The following is a 15140-nucleotide window of genomic DNA, read 5'->3' as shown; positions in this document are numbered from 1 at the left end:
GCACCTCCTCAGAACCGTGAGCGGACGGAGGCGATGGAGTAAAGGAGAAATTAGAGTCATGATGGTGGGAGTTTGCATTAAGTAGAGATGAGAGATTGGAAGGGAGGTGAATGTTTTCAAAAAACGAGTAAGACGGGGGAGCATCAGTAGTCATGGATCCAAATAGAAACACGGTTTCATCAAAGACAACATGTCGAGAGATAATAATCTATTTTGTATGGAGATTGAGACACCGATAGCCCTTGTGATTGATGGGATATCCAAGAACGACACACAGAGTGGAGTGTGGTAAAATTTTATGAGGGGTGACGATGTGAGGGAAACAAAGACACCCGGATACTCGAAGATGATCATATGTGGGGTGAATGTGGTAAAGTTTATGAAACAATGTGTTATTGTCAATGGCGGTTGATGGAATAATGTTTAAGATATGTTCAACCATTTGAAGAGCCTCAACCCAATAATCAGGAGGCAGGCGAGCATGAAGGAGAAGGGTACGAAAAATATTGTTTATAGTACGAAGCATGCGTTCAGATTTTCTGTTTTGTTGAGATGTATGAGGACATGAAAAACACATGAGAATTCCATTTTGATCACAAAGTTGATGGAATTGATTATTATTGTGTTCACCCCCGTTATCACATTGTAGAGCTTTGATATCGGTTTTGAATTGATTTTGAACAATAGACCGAAAATGAACAAATTTAGAAAAAATATCCGATTTGACATGTAAGGGATAAACCCACAAAAAATGAGAGAAATTGTCAAGAAAGATAACATAATATTTAATGCTCCTAATACTCGTGACCGGAGAGGTCCAAACATCAGAGTGAACAAGTTTAAAAGGCGACTTAGAAACATAATTAGATAAAGTAAATGACAATTTAACATGTTTGCCTAATTGGCAAGATTGACATAAAGTTGAAATTTTATTGGTTGAACAAGAAATAGCTCAATTGTCAACTAATTGCTTGAAGACGTGATGACTAGGGTGACCGAGTCGATGATGCCAGACAAGAAGAGCAACAGAAACAAATGCTTGAGGATAAGGAGTAGTGATCGGATAGAGGTCACCAGTGCTATCACATCGCATGAGAATGTGTTTGGTTTTGAGATCCTTCACAAAAAAAACCAAAAGGGTCAAATTCAATGGAACAATTATTTTCACAAGTAAAACGATGGACATAAATAAGGTTTTTAATAATTTGGGGAGTGACTAAAACATTTTTCAAAACAAGAGTACGATAAGGATTAGGGAGAGGAATTGTAGTGTGTCCGACCTTACTTACAGGGATTGTGGATCTGTCCCCAACTAAAACAGATGAAGAAAAATTGCTTTTTATCTAAAACAGTTTCAAGTATACCTGAATTTGCATAAAGATGTGAGGTAGCACCGGTATATATCCATGAACCATCCTGCATTTTCTGGATCATTTAAAGACATAGCATTAAACATTTTCGGAATGGCAGTGGGTTCTTCATGTAGTTGTTGGACCTGATGAGGGGATACAAATACTTGCTGGATAGGTGCAGAAGGAGGCCCAAAGAAAAAATGAGGTTGTTGGGCTAATTTCTTGGAGCCACTAAAGTGTTGTTGGGATGGTGAAGCTAGATTCGGCAGCAGGACTTGTTAGGTCGGTTGCTGCTGTTGGACCTGGTACCATCCGTAAGCCCACCTGGCTGGTAGGTGAGGGTGGTGTCACTGCTAAAATGTACCACCAGACCTGTTACCTCCTGATCTTTTTCCCCTGCCACCACGACCATTCCGACCACCCTTTCCACCACGAAAATTGTTAGGGCCTCGAGAATTGTTTTGATGTTGATAGGAGCCAACAATAGCAAGAACAGTAGGGGGAGATAAATGATCTGAGTGAGGCATGGTAGCGGTTTTTTGATCATCTTGAAGCATTTGATGTTCTTCCATGATTAGCATAAAGCGGGTGTCCATGAAAGACGGAACCGACCTTTGATGACGGATGGTGGTGGCAATGTAATGGAACTTCATTGTTAGACTACTAAGAATGTATGACACCAGATCTCTTTCAGGAACATGAGCATCAAGGTTCTCCAGTAAATCAGCTATGGTTTTTATGCGGGTACAATAGGCCGTAACAGAGGAATCACCCATGGTGATGTTTCTTAACTCAGATTCAAGTTGAAGAGCTTTGTTTTCCTTGTTATCTCAAAAAAGTTTTTCGAAATCAACCTATATAGAATGAGCAATGGCTTTCTTTTTCAAAATCATGTGTAACAAAGGTTGAGCAAAGGGTACTGTAAAGCCATAACTTAACAATGGAATCCACTCTAATCCATTCAGTATCATCGATTTCCTTGGCTTTTGGGGGCAGAAGGTGATGAGCAACACCATATCCTAGACAGTGAGTTTCAAATAACTCCCGCCATACATAATTCATACGGTACAGGTCCAATACCAAGGGAACAACATGCTTGATGTTTATGGTAGAAGAAGGTTTATCAGAAGAAGATGATGAAGAACCTGGCATTGATTAAGTTGCAGGAAGCAACATGAAGTCTTGATCGAAGAAGAGATTGACACAGAAGAGAATAGCGAGAAGGAGAAGGAAAGGATCGGCTAGGGTTTAGCGACCCGCTCTGATACCATGTAATTTTAATAATTTCTCATCTCCCTTCCTTTCATACAGTAGAAACGATATTATACACAATACATACGGACCATCTATACAAGGCCTAAAGAAATAATAAAGGGCTATACTAGAATAAATACAAACAACCATATACACAAAATAGATCCATTAACAATTTTAGGCCTAACCAAACCGAACACTGTTAGGTGCAGTTTTTTTTTTTATTTATTTATTATTATTATTTTTTTAAACAATGGTTCTGTTTTAGCGGTGCTTTATACCTAAAATATGAAGTGGAAGGATTTTATAGGCCAATTGTGTTTTAAATTCAATTTTTTTTTCTTGAAATGACAAACTAAAACTAATTCACTTCTAAGTTCTAACTACCACCTATCTCTTAAATTTTAAAATCAATTTTATTTTTTATTTTTAGACGGTAAAAGAACCCATGTCTAAAATAATTAGTTTCATGACTAAAGTGTGGCGTATGGCCTCAACCTCGTATGACCATACTCAAAATAAAGTCTAAAAGTCAAATGTATTAAATAATAATTTATAATATTATATCATATATAATTATTTATTTTTGGTTCCCACGTATGGGTTACAGTTTCCGTTTCTTCGTCACGGTGTTGTATGGTTGATAAAGTTTAATCATTTAGGTGAAAACCATATCAAACTGTACAGGCTCAATATTTATGCAAAATTCTAAACTGCATCGATTGTTAATGTTTCAATTTGGTTTGTTTTTATCAATTTACTTTTTAATAAAGAATATTCTCGTTGTTGGTAGGGGTTCCCTGAAGGGTGGTTCACAATTACGGTGAAAATATAAAGATGTCTTGCATTGCATTCGTAAGCAATGTTCTATTACCCAATTTTGGCAACATTTGATCAAAGCCCCCAGGATATATGAATTTAATACATCCCGTATGAGGAGCCCGAACCTTATCCAATGAGCCGTCAAGGCGATGGTTGTATTTTTTATTATTCGGTATTGATAGTTGTGTTTTTTTAACGTTCAGTTTGTGCTCACCCCTACAATTTGTTGGAGATTTAAGTTTTACCGATTATTTGAAATAACTTAAATAAACATGAGTGTTAATATGGGTTAAAACTATGATCTAATACAATATATGAGCAGTAACATACACACTTGTGTATAAGATGAGTTTGATATTTGACATGACAAAATGTTGGGTTGGGGGTAGCCCCCCCTTTGCAAGGTGTTGTTGATCAGAGTCGAAGGGGCATTGCCCCAAAAGGTCTACGAAATTTGGAGTCAAAATGTAGTGGAAAAACATGTTCCAAAGCGTGTAGATTATTAGAGAAAATAAGAAATTTACTAAGATTAATAGGATGTTTTCGGTAACGTTATTTGTTAATACCTAGAGATTGCTTCCGGAACCAAGCTCTCTCCATAGCAAAGTTGTTTCATTAGCTAATTTATTTTCCCAACCAATCTACTTTCGGAGACAAGCAGATTGCCACAGAAAGGAGGATTGCTGATTCGCTGATGATTTCCGAAAATTAAGGAAAACATTTGCAACTTCTAGATAGACAAGTGTAACTTTTCAAAATTATTTTGTTAATCTTATCCATATTATAGGTATAAATAGAAGTCATAATTAAGATTTTTGGACTCTAAGACAAAATATAAAGCAATTCTTATACTTGTAGTATCTTTCAACTTTCAATTTCGGTATAGATAAAAGTGATTTTGATTTAACATGTGGGTTTTGGGTCAAAAACCCTAAATTGCCATTCCAAGCAATTATGTGTTAGATGGTATTATGCATAATAGTATGGCACTATTCTTGGATAGTTGACTAAAGAATGTCAAAATTCTAATTATAAATGGAATTACGAAACTATTTATGAATCTTTCTATCTAATAAGCGAAACCTTCATGTCCTACGTGTCAATTTCTCAACCCCCTTTTACACAAACTGAAATACCAAAAATGCCCCTCTTTTAATTTAAAGTTACAGATTTATGCGCCTAAATTTTGGAAACTAATATTAGTTCAAACTTTACACATTACCCCTCCCACTAAATAGATATATTTCAGCTTGCCGTATATCACATTTTTTGGCATAATTTTAATTCTACTGTTTCCTTTATTTTACCAAACTTTATATTTTACCACTTCCGGCTAAAATATCATATTTTTATGAACAATTTCTTTTCTCACGCATAAACATAAAAAAAATACAAAAACAAACATATCCATTTAATATGTTAGATAATCACATAGAAACTCAGTAGCATACAATGGTTTTGATCAAAGATAATTTAAAAAATCAATACAATTTATTAAATAAATCACATGCATCATGGGTAGTATAGACATGATGCCACTCTATATAAATAATGCAAGTCTTTTGAGCAAATATATTGGGGTATTAAATATTAATCATAAGACTTCAGTTTGTTCAAAAGATAAATCCAATTTTCTAATAAAAAATGGCAATCATCTAAAATGAATTGTTTCACCATGTTTGTATTTGTTTCTCACACACTCCACATTGATTTGTTCACCATTAATTAAAAAAATTAAAAGGAATTATCAGTCATTAGAGTTTGGCATTAATCAAAATCATGATCGACGATTCATAAAATTGATTCTGAAAATTGAATTGGGTTTTAAAATTCATTAGAAAAACATACACTACTCAGTACTCATGTATAGCCGAAAAAAGACAAGAATGAGACTTATGGTGAACAACTATATGCTAATCAGTAACAAAAAGAATCGCAAATCATTCATGGGAAGAATATTGATGATGGTGGATGAATGAACCAACGACGATGGGCAAGCGATGACAGTGGCGGAGGACGAAGCAACAACGTCGGATGTTTATTAGGCAACAACTATCCATAAAACCTTTGGAAATCAAGGTAACAACTTCTCCGCTTGGTATTTGTTTTGTTTACATTGATATCAAGTTTTTCTGGTACCTACAATTTGGTTCCATGCGGAGAGTTCATTGCTATTTCTGACATCTATTCCTAATAAAATCGGGCTAAATGCAATGAATATTATATTTTTGTTTCATATACCATTTTTCTAACAAGGAAGTTATTAACCACAAATCACTAAAAGTGCAAAGGATCTTTATGAAAGTAAACTTTGGTTTAATCGAAGGAAAATAGGTTTTTCAATTGATAGAATCAATTTTGTTTTTGCTCATTTAGTAAGATCCAATTTAAAAATATCAAATTAGTTGTATTACCATGTAGTACATAGGATATGATAACAAAATGTAGTAAAATTTTATTTTTTTTTACCCGTGGTTTCCACGGGTTTAACCTAGTTTGATTACAATATGATAAACTAAATGTATTGATCGGTATTGACGTCAAGCATGTTCAATTACGATACATGAACTGTAGGCGTCTAACTTCTTCTTTGTCAAGCCCTTACTTAAAATTAAAAAATTAATTACAAAAACAAAAATAACAATTCTATCATTTTACATTATTGAAATCACATTCATCTCAAATGTTTGCCAATCAAAATATGAAATTGGATTTCCACATTTCCACTAAAGAAAATTTCAATTCCAATTAATCTAGAATTTGTATATAATCAAAAGTTGAGTTTCATGACGAACTACATAGTGATTTACCAATATGCCCTTCTCCCTACCCCTAAGGCCTAACCACCTCTTCTTGGACCTTCCCTCCAAATTTTGCGTACCAAAATTGCCTCCCCTCCGTATAATAAGTAATAATACTCCCAATACGCTTCTCTCTCTCTTCTCCAGGCACCTCCCTACCACCCATCCACCACCCAGAAAAAATGGCCCTTTGCAATTCCAGCTCACTTCTCCCGACTAAATCTTTCCCAATCCAATCTCTTCCGACCACCACCACCAACATATCCATCCGACCCATCTCCGCCGTCCATTCCCCCAACCCCTCATCTTCAAAACCAGCTTCACCTGCCACATCAGCCACCGTCTCCACCGCTACCCCTAAACTCTCAATAACCAGCCCAAAATGGACCATAGACAGCTGGAAATCGAAAAAGGCTCTTCAGCTTCCGGAATACCCAGATCAAAGCGACCTCGAATCAGTCCTTGAAACCCTCGAGGCGTTCCCTCCAATCGTATTCGCCGGAGAAGCACGAAGCCTCGAGGAACGACTCGGTGAGGCTGCAATGGGCAATGCGTTTCTGTTACAGGGTGGCGATTGTGCTGAGAGTTTCAAGGAGTTCAATGCGAATTATATTCGTGATACTTTCAGAGTAATTCTTCAAATGGGTGTCGTGTTGATGTTCGGTGGTCAAATGCCTGTTATCAAGGTCAATTCTTTCTTCAATCCTTACCATTTTTCTATCATTCAAAGTTTACCCAATTTGTAGTTTTATTATGATTCCATAGTCTAGAGTTTTACAAAGAATTTGAAATCTGAATTCATGACAACATATTTGAAAGTGATGGTAGTGAAATAATAAGGAATGAAAACAAATGATGTCTCTGTCAAATTCCAAGTTGGATTGTGGTTTCTTTGATTTCATACTTACAATCGGCAGCCAAAAATAAAGCTATCAATCTTTTTCTTTAAAAACAAAGTGACCAATATCACTCGGTTTATAGACTGGACTAGCGATGGCGTATATGAATGACCTCTGATTCTGGGTTTTTGATTAAACAGGTAGGAAGAATGGCTGGTCAATTTGCTAAGCCTCGATCAGACCCTTTTGAAGAGAAAGATGGTGTGAAGCTACCAAGTTACAGAGGCGATAATGTAAATGGTGATGCATTCGATCTAAAATCAAGAACACCCGACCCTCAAAGATTAATCAGAGCGTACTCTCAATCTGCAGCCACTCTTAATCTTTTGAGGGCATTTGCCACCGGAGGGTATGCTGCTATGCAAAGGGTAAACCAATGGAATCTTGATTTCACAGAGAATAGCGAACAGGGTGATAGGTATGTTACTTAAAGGTCCCTCAAGAATCAAGATTCCACTTTTCCACCATGATTCATAGTTTAGGAGAACGAATATGACGAAAGGGTATAATAGACATTTTAATTTTTTTTTTTTTTTGACATCATTAGGTACCGTGAACTAGCTAACCAAGTGGACGAGGCATTAGGGTTCATGGCAGCTGCTGGTCTTACAATCGATCATCCAATCATGACAACTACTGATTTCTGGACATCACACGAGTGTTTGCATTTGCCTTATGAACAATCTCTTACAAGAAAAGATTCAACTTCCGGGTTATACTATGATTGTTCTGCTCATTTCCTTTGGGCTGGTGAGCGAACCCGTCAATTAGATGGTGCACATGTCGAGTTTCTTAGAGGAATCGCAAATCCTCTTGGAATTAAGGTACCCAGTTTACATATCACATGAGTCAGTGTGGGCCAGCTCTAGGGTTGTTGGAATAATACTGACAAAAGTTTTCCTATTTTGAAAGGTGAGTGACAAAATGGATCCAAATGAGTTGGTGAAGCTCATTGACATTTTGAATCCGGAGAACAAACCGGGGAGGATTACAATCATAACGAGAATGGGAGCAGAAAACATGAGAGTGAAGCTTCCTCATCTTATTAGAGCAGTTCGAAGAGCTGGTCAAATCGTCACTTGGGTTACCGATCCTATGCATGGCAACACCATTAAGGCTCCAAGTGGCTTAAAGACTCGACCCTTTGACTCTATTAGGGTAACCCACTCTCCTTTTAACTTTATACAGAACTTAAAAACCGAGATATCCACAAAAAGTTAAATCGTTATAATGTTTTGATCATAAATTGCACGAATTATTGGTACTAGTAGTTGAGTCATTGTGAAAAGGACTAACAAATCAATAGGAACCAAAAATAAGTCTTTTTTGCGTGTTTTACTTGTGTGTTGGACCTTGGGAGGCTTTCGTAGTTGTTGGTACACTAGGGTAGCCTTTTTAAGACCCATTTGTCAAGCAAGACACGACATGACATGACATAACATGTTGGACTGGATCTGACATGCATCGGACCGTGACTGATATTGACGAGAAAAAGATTGCAATTTTGTGTCTTTGTGATATATAGGAGGACTTGTGTTGCACATCATCATTTATGATCATTAAAAGAACATCCCATTCGTACAACACACGAGCGGTTGCTTATATTTTGGTTGGCCATGTATGATTTATGGAGAGGGACCGGTCGATTCTCCAAGATTTAGTTATTTTAGACCGTACTTATAATTATTTATAGAGTTTCAATTATCAACCATTTGTTTTCGCAAGGGGGGACCGATATTTTGGAACTACTCCCATAACTTTTGTTGTGGAAATTAAATACATTTTTTCAAAAAACTATCTCAACAAAATATCTCGAAATATGTCACATATCATTAGTTTTCTCTAATGTGATTTGAAATATCATATACCAAGTAGAGTCTAATAATAAGTTGTTGCGATAGGCGGAAGTGAGAGCATTCTTTGACGTGCATGAACAAGAAGGAAGCTTTCCAGGAGGGGTTCATCTTGAAATGACAGGGCAAAATGTGACCGAGTGCATTGGTGGATCAAGAACCGTGACATTTGATGATCTATCGTCACGTTACCACACTCATTGTGACCCGAGGCTCAATGCATCCCAAGCACTTGAGCTAGCCTTCATCATAGCTGAGCGCTTGCGAAAGCGGAGAATCACTGCTCGGTTGATTAATTAAGCTTGAAGTTAATTTATGTTTGTTGTGTTCTTTTATAAATCGATCATATTAGGTTGCTTGTAAGAGTACATTATCATTGTTCTTTTTTAAATGTATAAGAAGGAAGTATTTGGCATATCAAAATCTAGCTTTTAACGGAAAAACTAGTTTTTGTTGGATAAGCTAGATTGTAGTTGTTTAGGTAGCTAATAAAATGATATCGTTTAACTAATGATCTGGATGGAATATATATACATAAAAAGACATTTAAATATATAATTAAACTGATATGAGAGTATAATTATAAAACTTGTGTAAAAAAGTCCAATGAGCTCATCAATAAGTTGTTTGAATTTTGTTTTTTAAAGAAATTAGTTTATAAGCTACTTTAGTGATTATACATCAAACGTGTTTTCAAACTTTCAGTAAATTCCGCCTAAAAGATATGTGTCGATTAATACGGTATAGAATGAATTGGGAAACCATGTAATTGGTAACCAAAGAGTAACATTTATTTTATTTGATTATAAACTTGTAAAACGATCCTTAAAATATTAATTCTCAATATATTTTTCATAAATTAAAAGTTGTGCGAGAGTACACTATTTATTCGAGTAATTTGATTTGAATTTTTTTTTTTTTTTTTTTTGGGCACATGGGATGGCAAACTTGAAAGCAACTTTGTTTTTTTGGTTTTACGCTTGCAGGGAAATTCGGGCATTGTTGTTATCCAAGTGTTACTTCAGTCGCATGATCCAAAATATCATTATATCTTCTCATAACTTGTGCCTTCTGCAATATGGATGCGACCCGAAGGAAGGACCACCATGGCTGGATTATTATTATTATTATTATTATTTTTTTTTTTGTAGTCATTGTATTTCGATTACTTTCTAAATATCTATTGTACTTGTATAAATACAAATACGGATTAGATATTGGAAAATGATTCTTATTAGTTGATTTTTAAAGATAAGTTAACTTGTTGACGATACAAATAAAGATGACTATGTGGTACATGAGATAACATCTTACAACAAGAATTTAAGTTAATTTAGGCATTGAAATAGTTAGAATTCATAAAATGGACAATCGACTTTTCTCATAGAAGGCAACCTAAACTCATACGGAGAATTTAAGAATTTGTATATACATAATATAAGTAAATATAAATTACTGGTTCAAAATGACGTGTGCTTGGTTTTATTAAAACTAATAAAATAGTGTACAATATCATGTTTTGAAGAGAAGCAAGATTCCCCTAGAAGATATCATTTGATTGGAAATGTAAATGTAATCATAAAATGCACCTGCTTAGTTAAGATTCCCCTAATAAATATTCAAGTGCATTACAAAGTTGTACATGTATGAATAATGTCCTTTCGTAGGTTATGTTTTGAAGAGAAGCAAGAATGAACTTCATAAAATCATTAATATCAGTACGAAATGATGTGGGATTTGTTGTAAATGAGTAAAGGGAAAATGAATCAAGAGGGTAACCAACTGTTACGTTTGTTCTCATTTGGTTCTTTTTTTTTTTTTTTTTTTTTTTTTGTACTCAATATACCATCGAACTTCTTGTTTGTGTTCATCATAACCTTTTGACCGGCTATCACAGATCAAAAGCCGGTCAAAAGAGCTATGGTAAACACCAACAACAAGTTTGATAGTATATTGAATAAAAAATAAAGAGACCAAATGAATACAAACGCAAAAGTTAATTACCCTCAAGAGTCATTTTCCCTAAAATAAATATGCTACGTATATGTGTTTTGATGCATATGAGACATCTTAGAGTTTATAAGAAATTGTGTTCAAAGCATCCATAGTTTATAAGTAGAGATTGAGGTTTAAACATTCCAAAACACCTTTAACCTTTATACCCCTCACAAGGTTCTTTTGGTCGATTTTCACATATACCCCTTGAATGGTTCTTTATAACAGATTTTCTCGCCTTATCTCATCATATACTTGCATTCAAACGATTTTCTCTTTAAACTTCTCTCTAAGTCCTTGTTGATTTTCATACCCTACAAAACTTGGATACATCAAATTTCTTCTAAATCTAACATATGGTATACAATCAATTTTCCCATGGTTTCTATCAACTAACTATGATCTTACATTTTATTAGACCATGTTTTTGTTTGGAAAGTGAAGATGAGAGATTCTTTTGGCTTAAAATTACTAATATGAAACCAGTGTTAGGAACAACTGGATTTAAACTAGATATATGAATAATTATTGTTTAATCGAATATGGAACCACATAGAAGACTATTGGATTAGGTGTCTAAGCCCATAACTATAATTGGTATGTACTTGAATTGATAGCAGCACAGTCCTTTTAGGTTGCCCTCAAACCTAACAACCGGACAAGGAAATTATGAAAGGAGAGATATTAATTTATTATAAGATTAATAAATTAATATAAATGATTTTATTAATATGTTAAAAGATTAATATATTAATAAGAAATCATTTGGTTTAATTAGTTGTTAGCCAGAAATTAATTAGAATTAATTTCGGGGTTAAAAGAATTAATTATAAGGTGCAGGGACTAGTTTGTAATTATCTAATAGTTGAGTGGAAGACTCTAGAACCCCCTTGGATAAGGGTGGACGAAATCTTTAGGGGAAACCCTAATAATTTCGTCCATAGGGGCTTGGATAAGGCCCTTGGGTTTCTTTAGGCCCTAAGCAAAGGATAACTAGGGTTTTCCTAAACCCTAGATCCCTCAGCTATATAAGGAGCCTCCAGGTTCATGTTTTGGTCACTCTTTTCTTTGGAAGAAACCCTAAGGGCCGAAATTTTGCATACTCCCTCTTCCCTCTCTCCTCTAATTTCCTTCTTGCTAGTTTGGGTGTGATTCCATTAGAGACATTACACTTGTGGTGCTAAGCTTCCAAGAAGATTAAGATCAAGATCAAGGGAATCATCAATTGTTTACTATAACAATTGAAAGGTATGTAATTACTAAACCCTAGTTTGTAGAATTCGATTATAGCCTCTCTCCTCTAGGGTTCTTGTTTTGCAATTCAAAGTTGTATGTTCAATAGATAAAACATAGATCCAAAGTAGGTTGCATGTGAACTTAGGAATTGTTTTTCTAGTTTATTTGTTTTACCTAAAACCCATCAGTGGTATCAGAGCCATTATTTGTTTTAAATTGAATTGTCATAATTGTTGAATTGCAAATTAGGGTTTATAGCTATTAAACCCTAAAGGCCATTTTTCGATTTTTTGGGTTATGGATCAAAAGTTTTTTTTGAAAACCCTAGCCTCCAAATAACCCTAATCGAAATTAGGGTTAGGGTTTTTGAAAACCCTAGCCTCCTCCCTTGTGAATTTCGAAATATGCTAGAGATTTTAGGGTTTCTTGTTTTGGATAATTATTACTTGATTAGATTAATTGGATAATTATCCTTTATCCTTAATTTTCGAAATTTAGAGGGATAAGGATTAGGATTAAATTAATTGATTAATTTGATTAGATAATCCTTACAAGATTTAATAAATTAATTAAAAGTTAATTAATAGATAAATATTAAATCTAATTGATTGGTTTATTTAAATTTAAAATTTAATAGTTTAAATTTCGAAAATTTATATAAACTCTTGGAGTTTTAAAATGTTTTAAAACACACCTTATATATATATTATAATTAAAAGTTAAACATTATATATGTATAAGAATATGGTCAGTCAAATCGCTAGTATGCCTCATTCACGAAGCTAGTCTATAAGGGGGTATAAGGAAATTGCCTATAAAATGGTAGTTGAATGGGTGTCCACTCTCACCCACCGCTTCCTTGATTAGTGGAGGGTCGTTAGCGGAACGGATTTGATAGGACAACTACTCCTCATTAAAAGTATAATGCTATTAAAGAAAGTACTAGAACACTATTTTTCAAAAATCCCAACTCTAGTTACTTTAGGAAAAATGTGAAAAGTATGCTAATCCATGAAATTGCACATTATGCTTTATTGATCGTTAGTGGAGCGTGTGTGGTTAACCGGCACACTAAAAGGCACTAATAAAGAGTAGTAATGGGTATCTTATAATTATCATTTTGATGGAGCGTGTGTGGTTTACCGGCACATCAATAGTTAATGATAAAGACAATAAGGTTACCAAGCACATTTGCATGGTTATTCACATCTAGTTTGTGATCCTCGGTATCCCAGTCACAAATAGTATAGCATAATCCGAGATTAAAACATGCCATTAAATAGTTTTAATGTATCTCAAAAGAATTAGGAATTTCACTTCGTTTATTTTGTCTAATGGTGGAATTGGTGAATCGTCATTCACCTACCTTTATGAGATTTGAACTTGGATCTCGGCATCCCATTTCTAAGTTGTAAATCGTCATAGTTGGGTCTTAACCTTGATATGATATCTTTGGGTTATTATATTGAGGTGTCTTGGAATCTAACTAAAACTATCTTTCTTTTCAGATGTCTACTCTCGGAAACACTTCTGCTTCATCATCCTCCAGCCACAACTTCTCTCTACTAAACATCTGCTCCAAAGTTGTTATGGATGGCTCCAACTATAACGATTGGATGCGTAACATCAAGATGGCGCTTAGATTTGAGGACAAAGAGTATGTCCTTGAAAAGGAGCTCAAAGAACTTGATGAGTCAAAAGCTACTCCCAAAGAGTATGTCGCCTACAAGAAACACTATGATGATGCTACCAAAGTGGCATGCATCATGGTTGCAACCATGTCCCCAAAATTGCAGAGGTACTATGAGGACTACTGGCCCTTTGAGATGAACAAGGACCTTATGGAAAAGTACCATAAGCGAGCCCGTCAAGAAAAGTTTGAGGTGGTCAAGTCACTCATGGCTTGCAAGATGAAAGAGGGGGAATCGGTTGTATCTCATGTGCAAAGAATGCAACGCTACATAGAGCGTTTGGTCAAGCTCAACATTCACTTCGATGAGGAATTGGCCATTGACATGGTCTTGAACTCGTTGCCTGATTGTTATGGTCAGTTTATCTTAACTTACCATTTGAACAACACTGAGCAGACCTTGGCCCAATTGCACAACTTGTTGCAGACAGCTGAGACAGGGATGAAGGGTAAAAGTATACCCTCCACACCTGCAAGTGCCCCTGTCTTGGCCATTGGACAGGGTAAGGGGAAGAAGAGGAAAGGTCCTCCCAAGCAAAACTGGAAGAGCAAGGCTCAAGCTGTGTCATCTAGTAATGGCTCGAAGGCTAAGCCCAATGGTTCCACTCCCCATGTTTCTGATCTAAAAGAGGCCACTTGCTTTTACTGCAATCAAAAGGGGCATTGGAAGAGATCTTGCCCACAATATCTGCAAGATATCAAGGATGGCAAAGTGAAGCCATCCTCGGCAGGTATTTACACTATTTCTGCTAATAACTCATTATCTTCTCGTTCATGGGTCCTTGATACAGGATGTGGTTTTCATATCTGTTCTGATTTGCAGGGGCTAAAGGAAAGTGAGGAGATAGAGCATGGGAGGATAAACTTGATCATGGGGAACAGAAAGTCTTCACCAGTGACCAAGATCGGAGTTTATCAATTATTGCTTAGTAATGATGTTAGATTAGACTTAATAAATTGTTGTTATTCGTCCGAGATGACGAGAAACATTATTTCATTTCATGCATTGTTCAGACAAGGTTTTAAATATTCTTTTAATGATTTGAATGGTTCAATTTCTGTTTATAAGAATGGTGTTTTTGTGTTTGAAGCTTTACATTGTGATGGTGTGTATGAAACAGTGACTTGTGTTGATAGCTTAGGAAATAGTGTACTTAATATTAATTTGTCTAATAGTGTAGACAAGGCATGCTTGTGGCATTGTCGTCTTGGACACATTAACAAGAAACGCATAGCCC

At 35.3% G+C, this 15140-nt stretch overlaps 1 protein-coding gene across 1 annotated transcript; it reads left to right on the top strand.

Annotated features, from left to right (window-relative positions):
- The first annotated feature begins 6306 nt into the window (after positions 1–6306).
- On the top strand, positions 6307–9404 carry LOC145029764 (phospho-2-dehydro-3-deoxyheptonate aldolase 1, chloroplastic-like). Its single transcript, XM_078978249.1, has 5 exons — positions 6307–6915; positions 7269–7546; positions 7676–7952; positions 8041–8286; positions 9030–9404. The coding sequence occupies exons 1-5, from the start codon at positions 6412–6414 to the stop codon at positions 9279–9281; spliced, it is 1557 nt and encodes a 518-aa protein (XP_078834375.1). The 5' UTR covers positions 6307–6411; the 3' UTR covers positions 9282–9404.
- The last annotated feature ends 5736 nt before the right edge of the window (positions 9405–15140 follow it).

The sequence above is a fragment of the Lactuca saligna genome, chromosome 1, assembly GCF_052625555.1.
Source record: "Lactuca saligna cultivar CGN05327 chromosome 1, ASM5262555v1, whole genome shotgun sequence".
NCBI classification, from domain to species: Eukaryota; Viridiplantae; Streptophyta; class Magnoliopsida; order Asterales; family Asteraceae; genus Lactuca; species Lactuca saligna.
This window is presented reverse-complemented; position numbering and strand designations above follow the sequence as displayed.

Excerpts from the sequence above, each read along its gene's own strand:
- LOC145029764 (XM_078978249.1), top strand. The coding sequence starts at position 6,412 with ATGGCCCTTTGCAATTCCAGCTCACTTCTCCCGACTAAATCTTTCCCA. Across the intron at positions 6,916-7,268 it reads GTCAAATGCCTGTTATCAAG|GTAGGAAGAATGGCTGGTCA; the intron begins GTCAATTCTTTC and ends TTGATTAAACAG. Across the intron at positions 8,287-9,029 it reads GACCCTTTGACTCTATTAGG|GCGGAAGTGAGAGCATTCTT; the intron begins GTAACCCACTCT and ends TTGTTGCGATAG.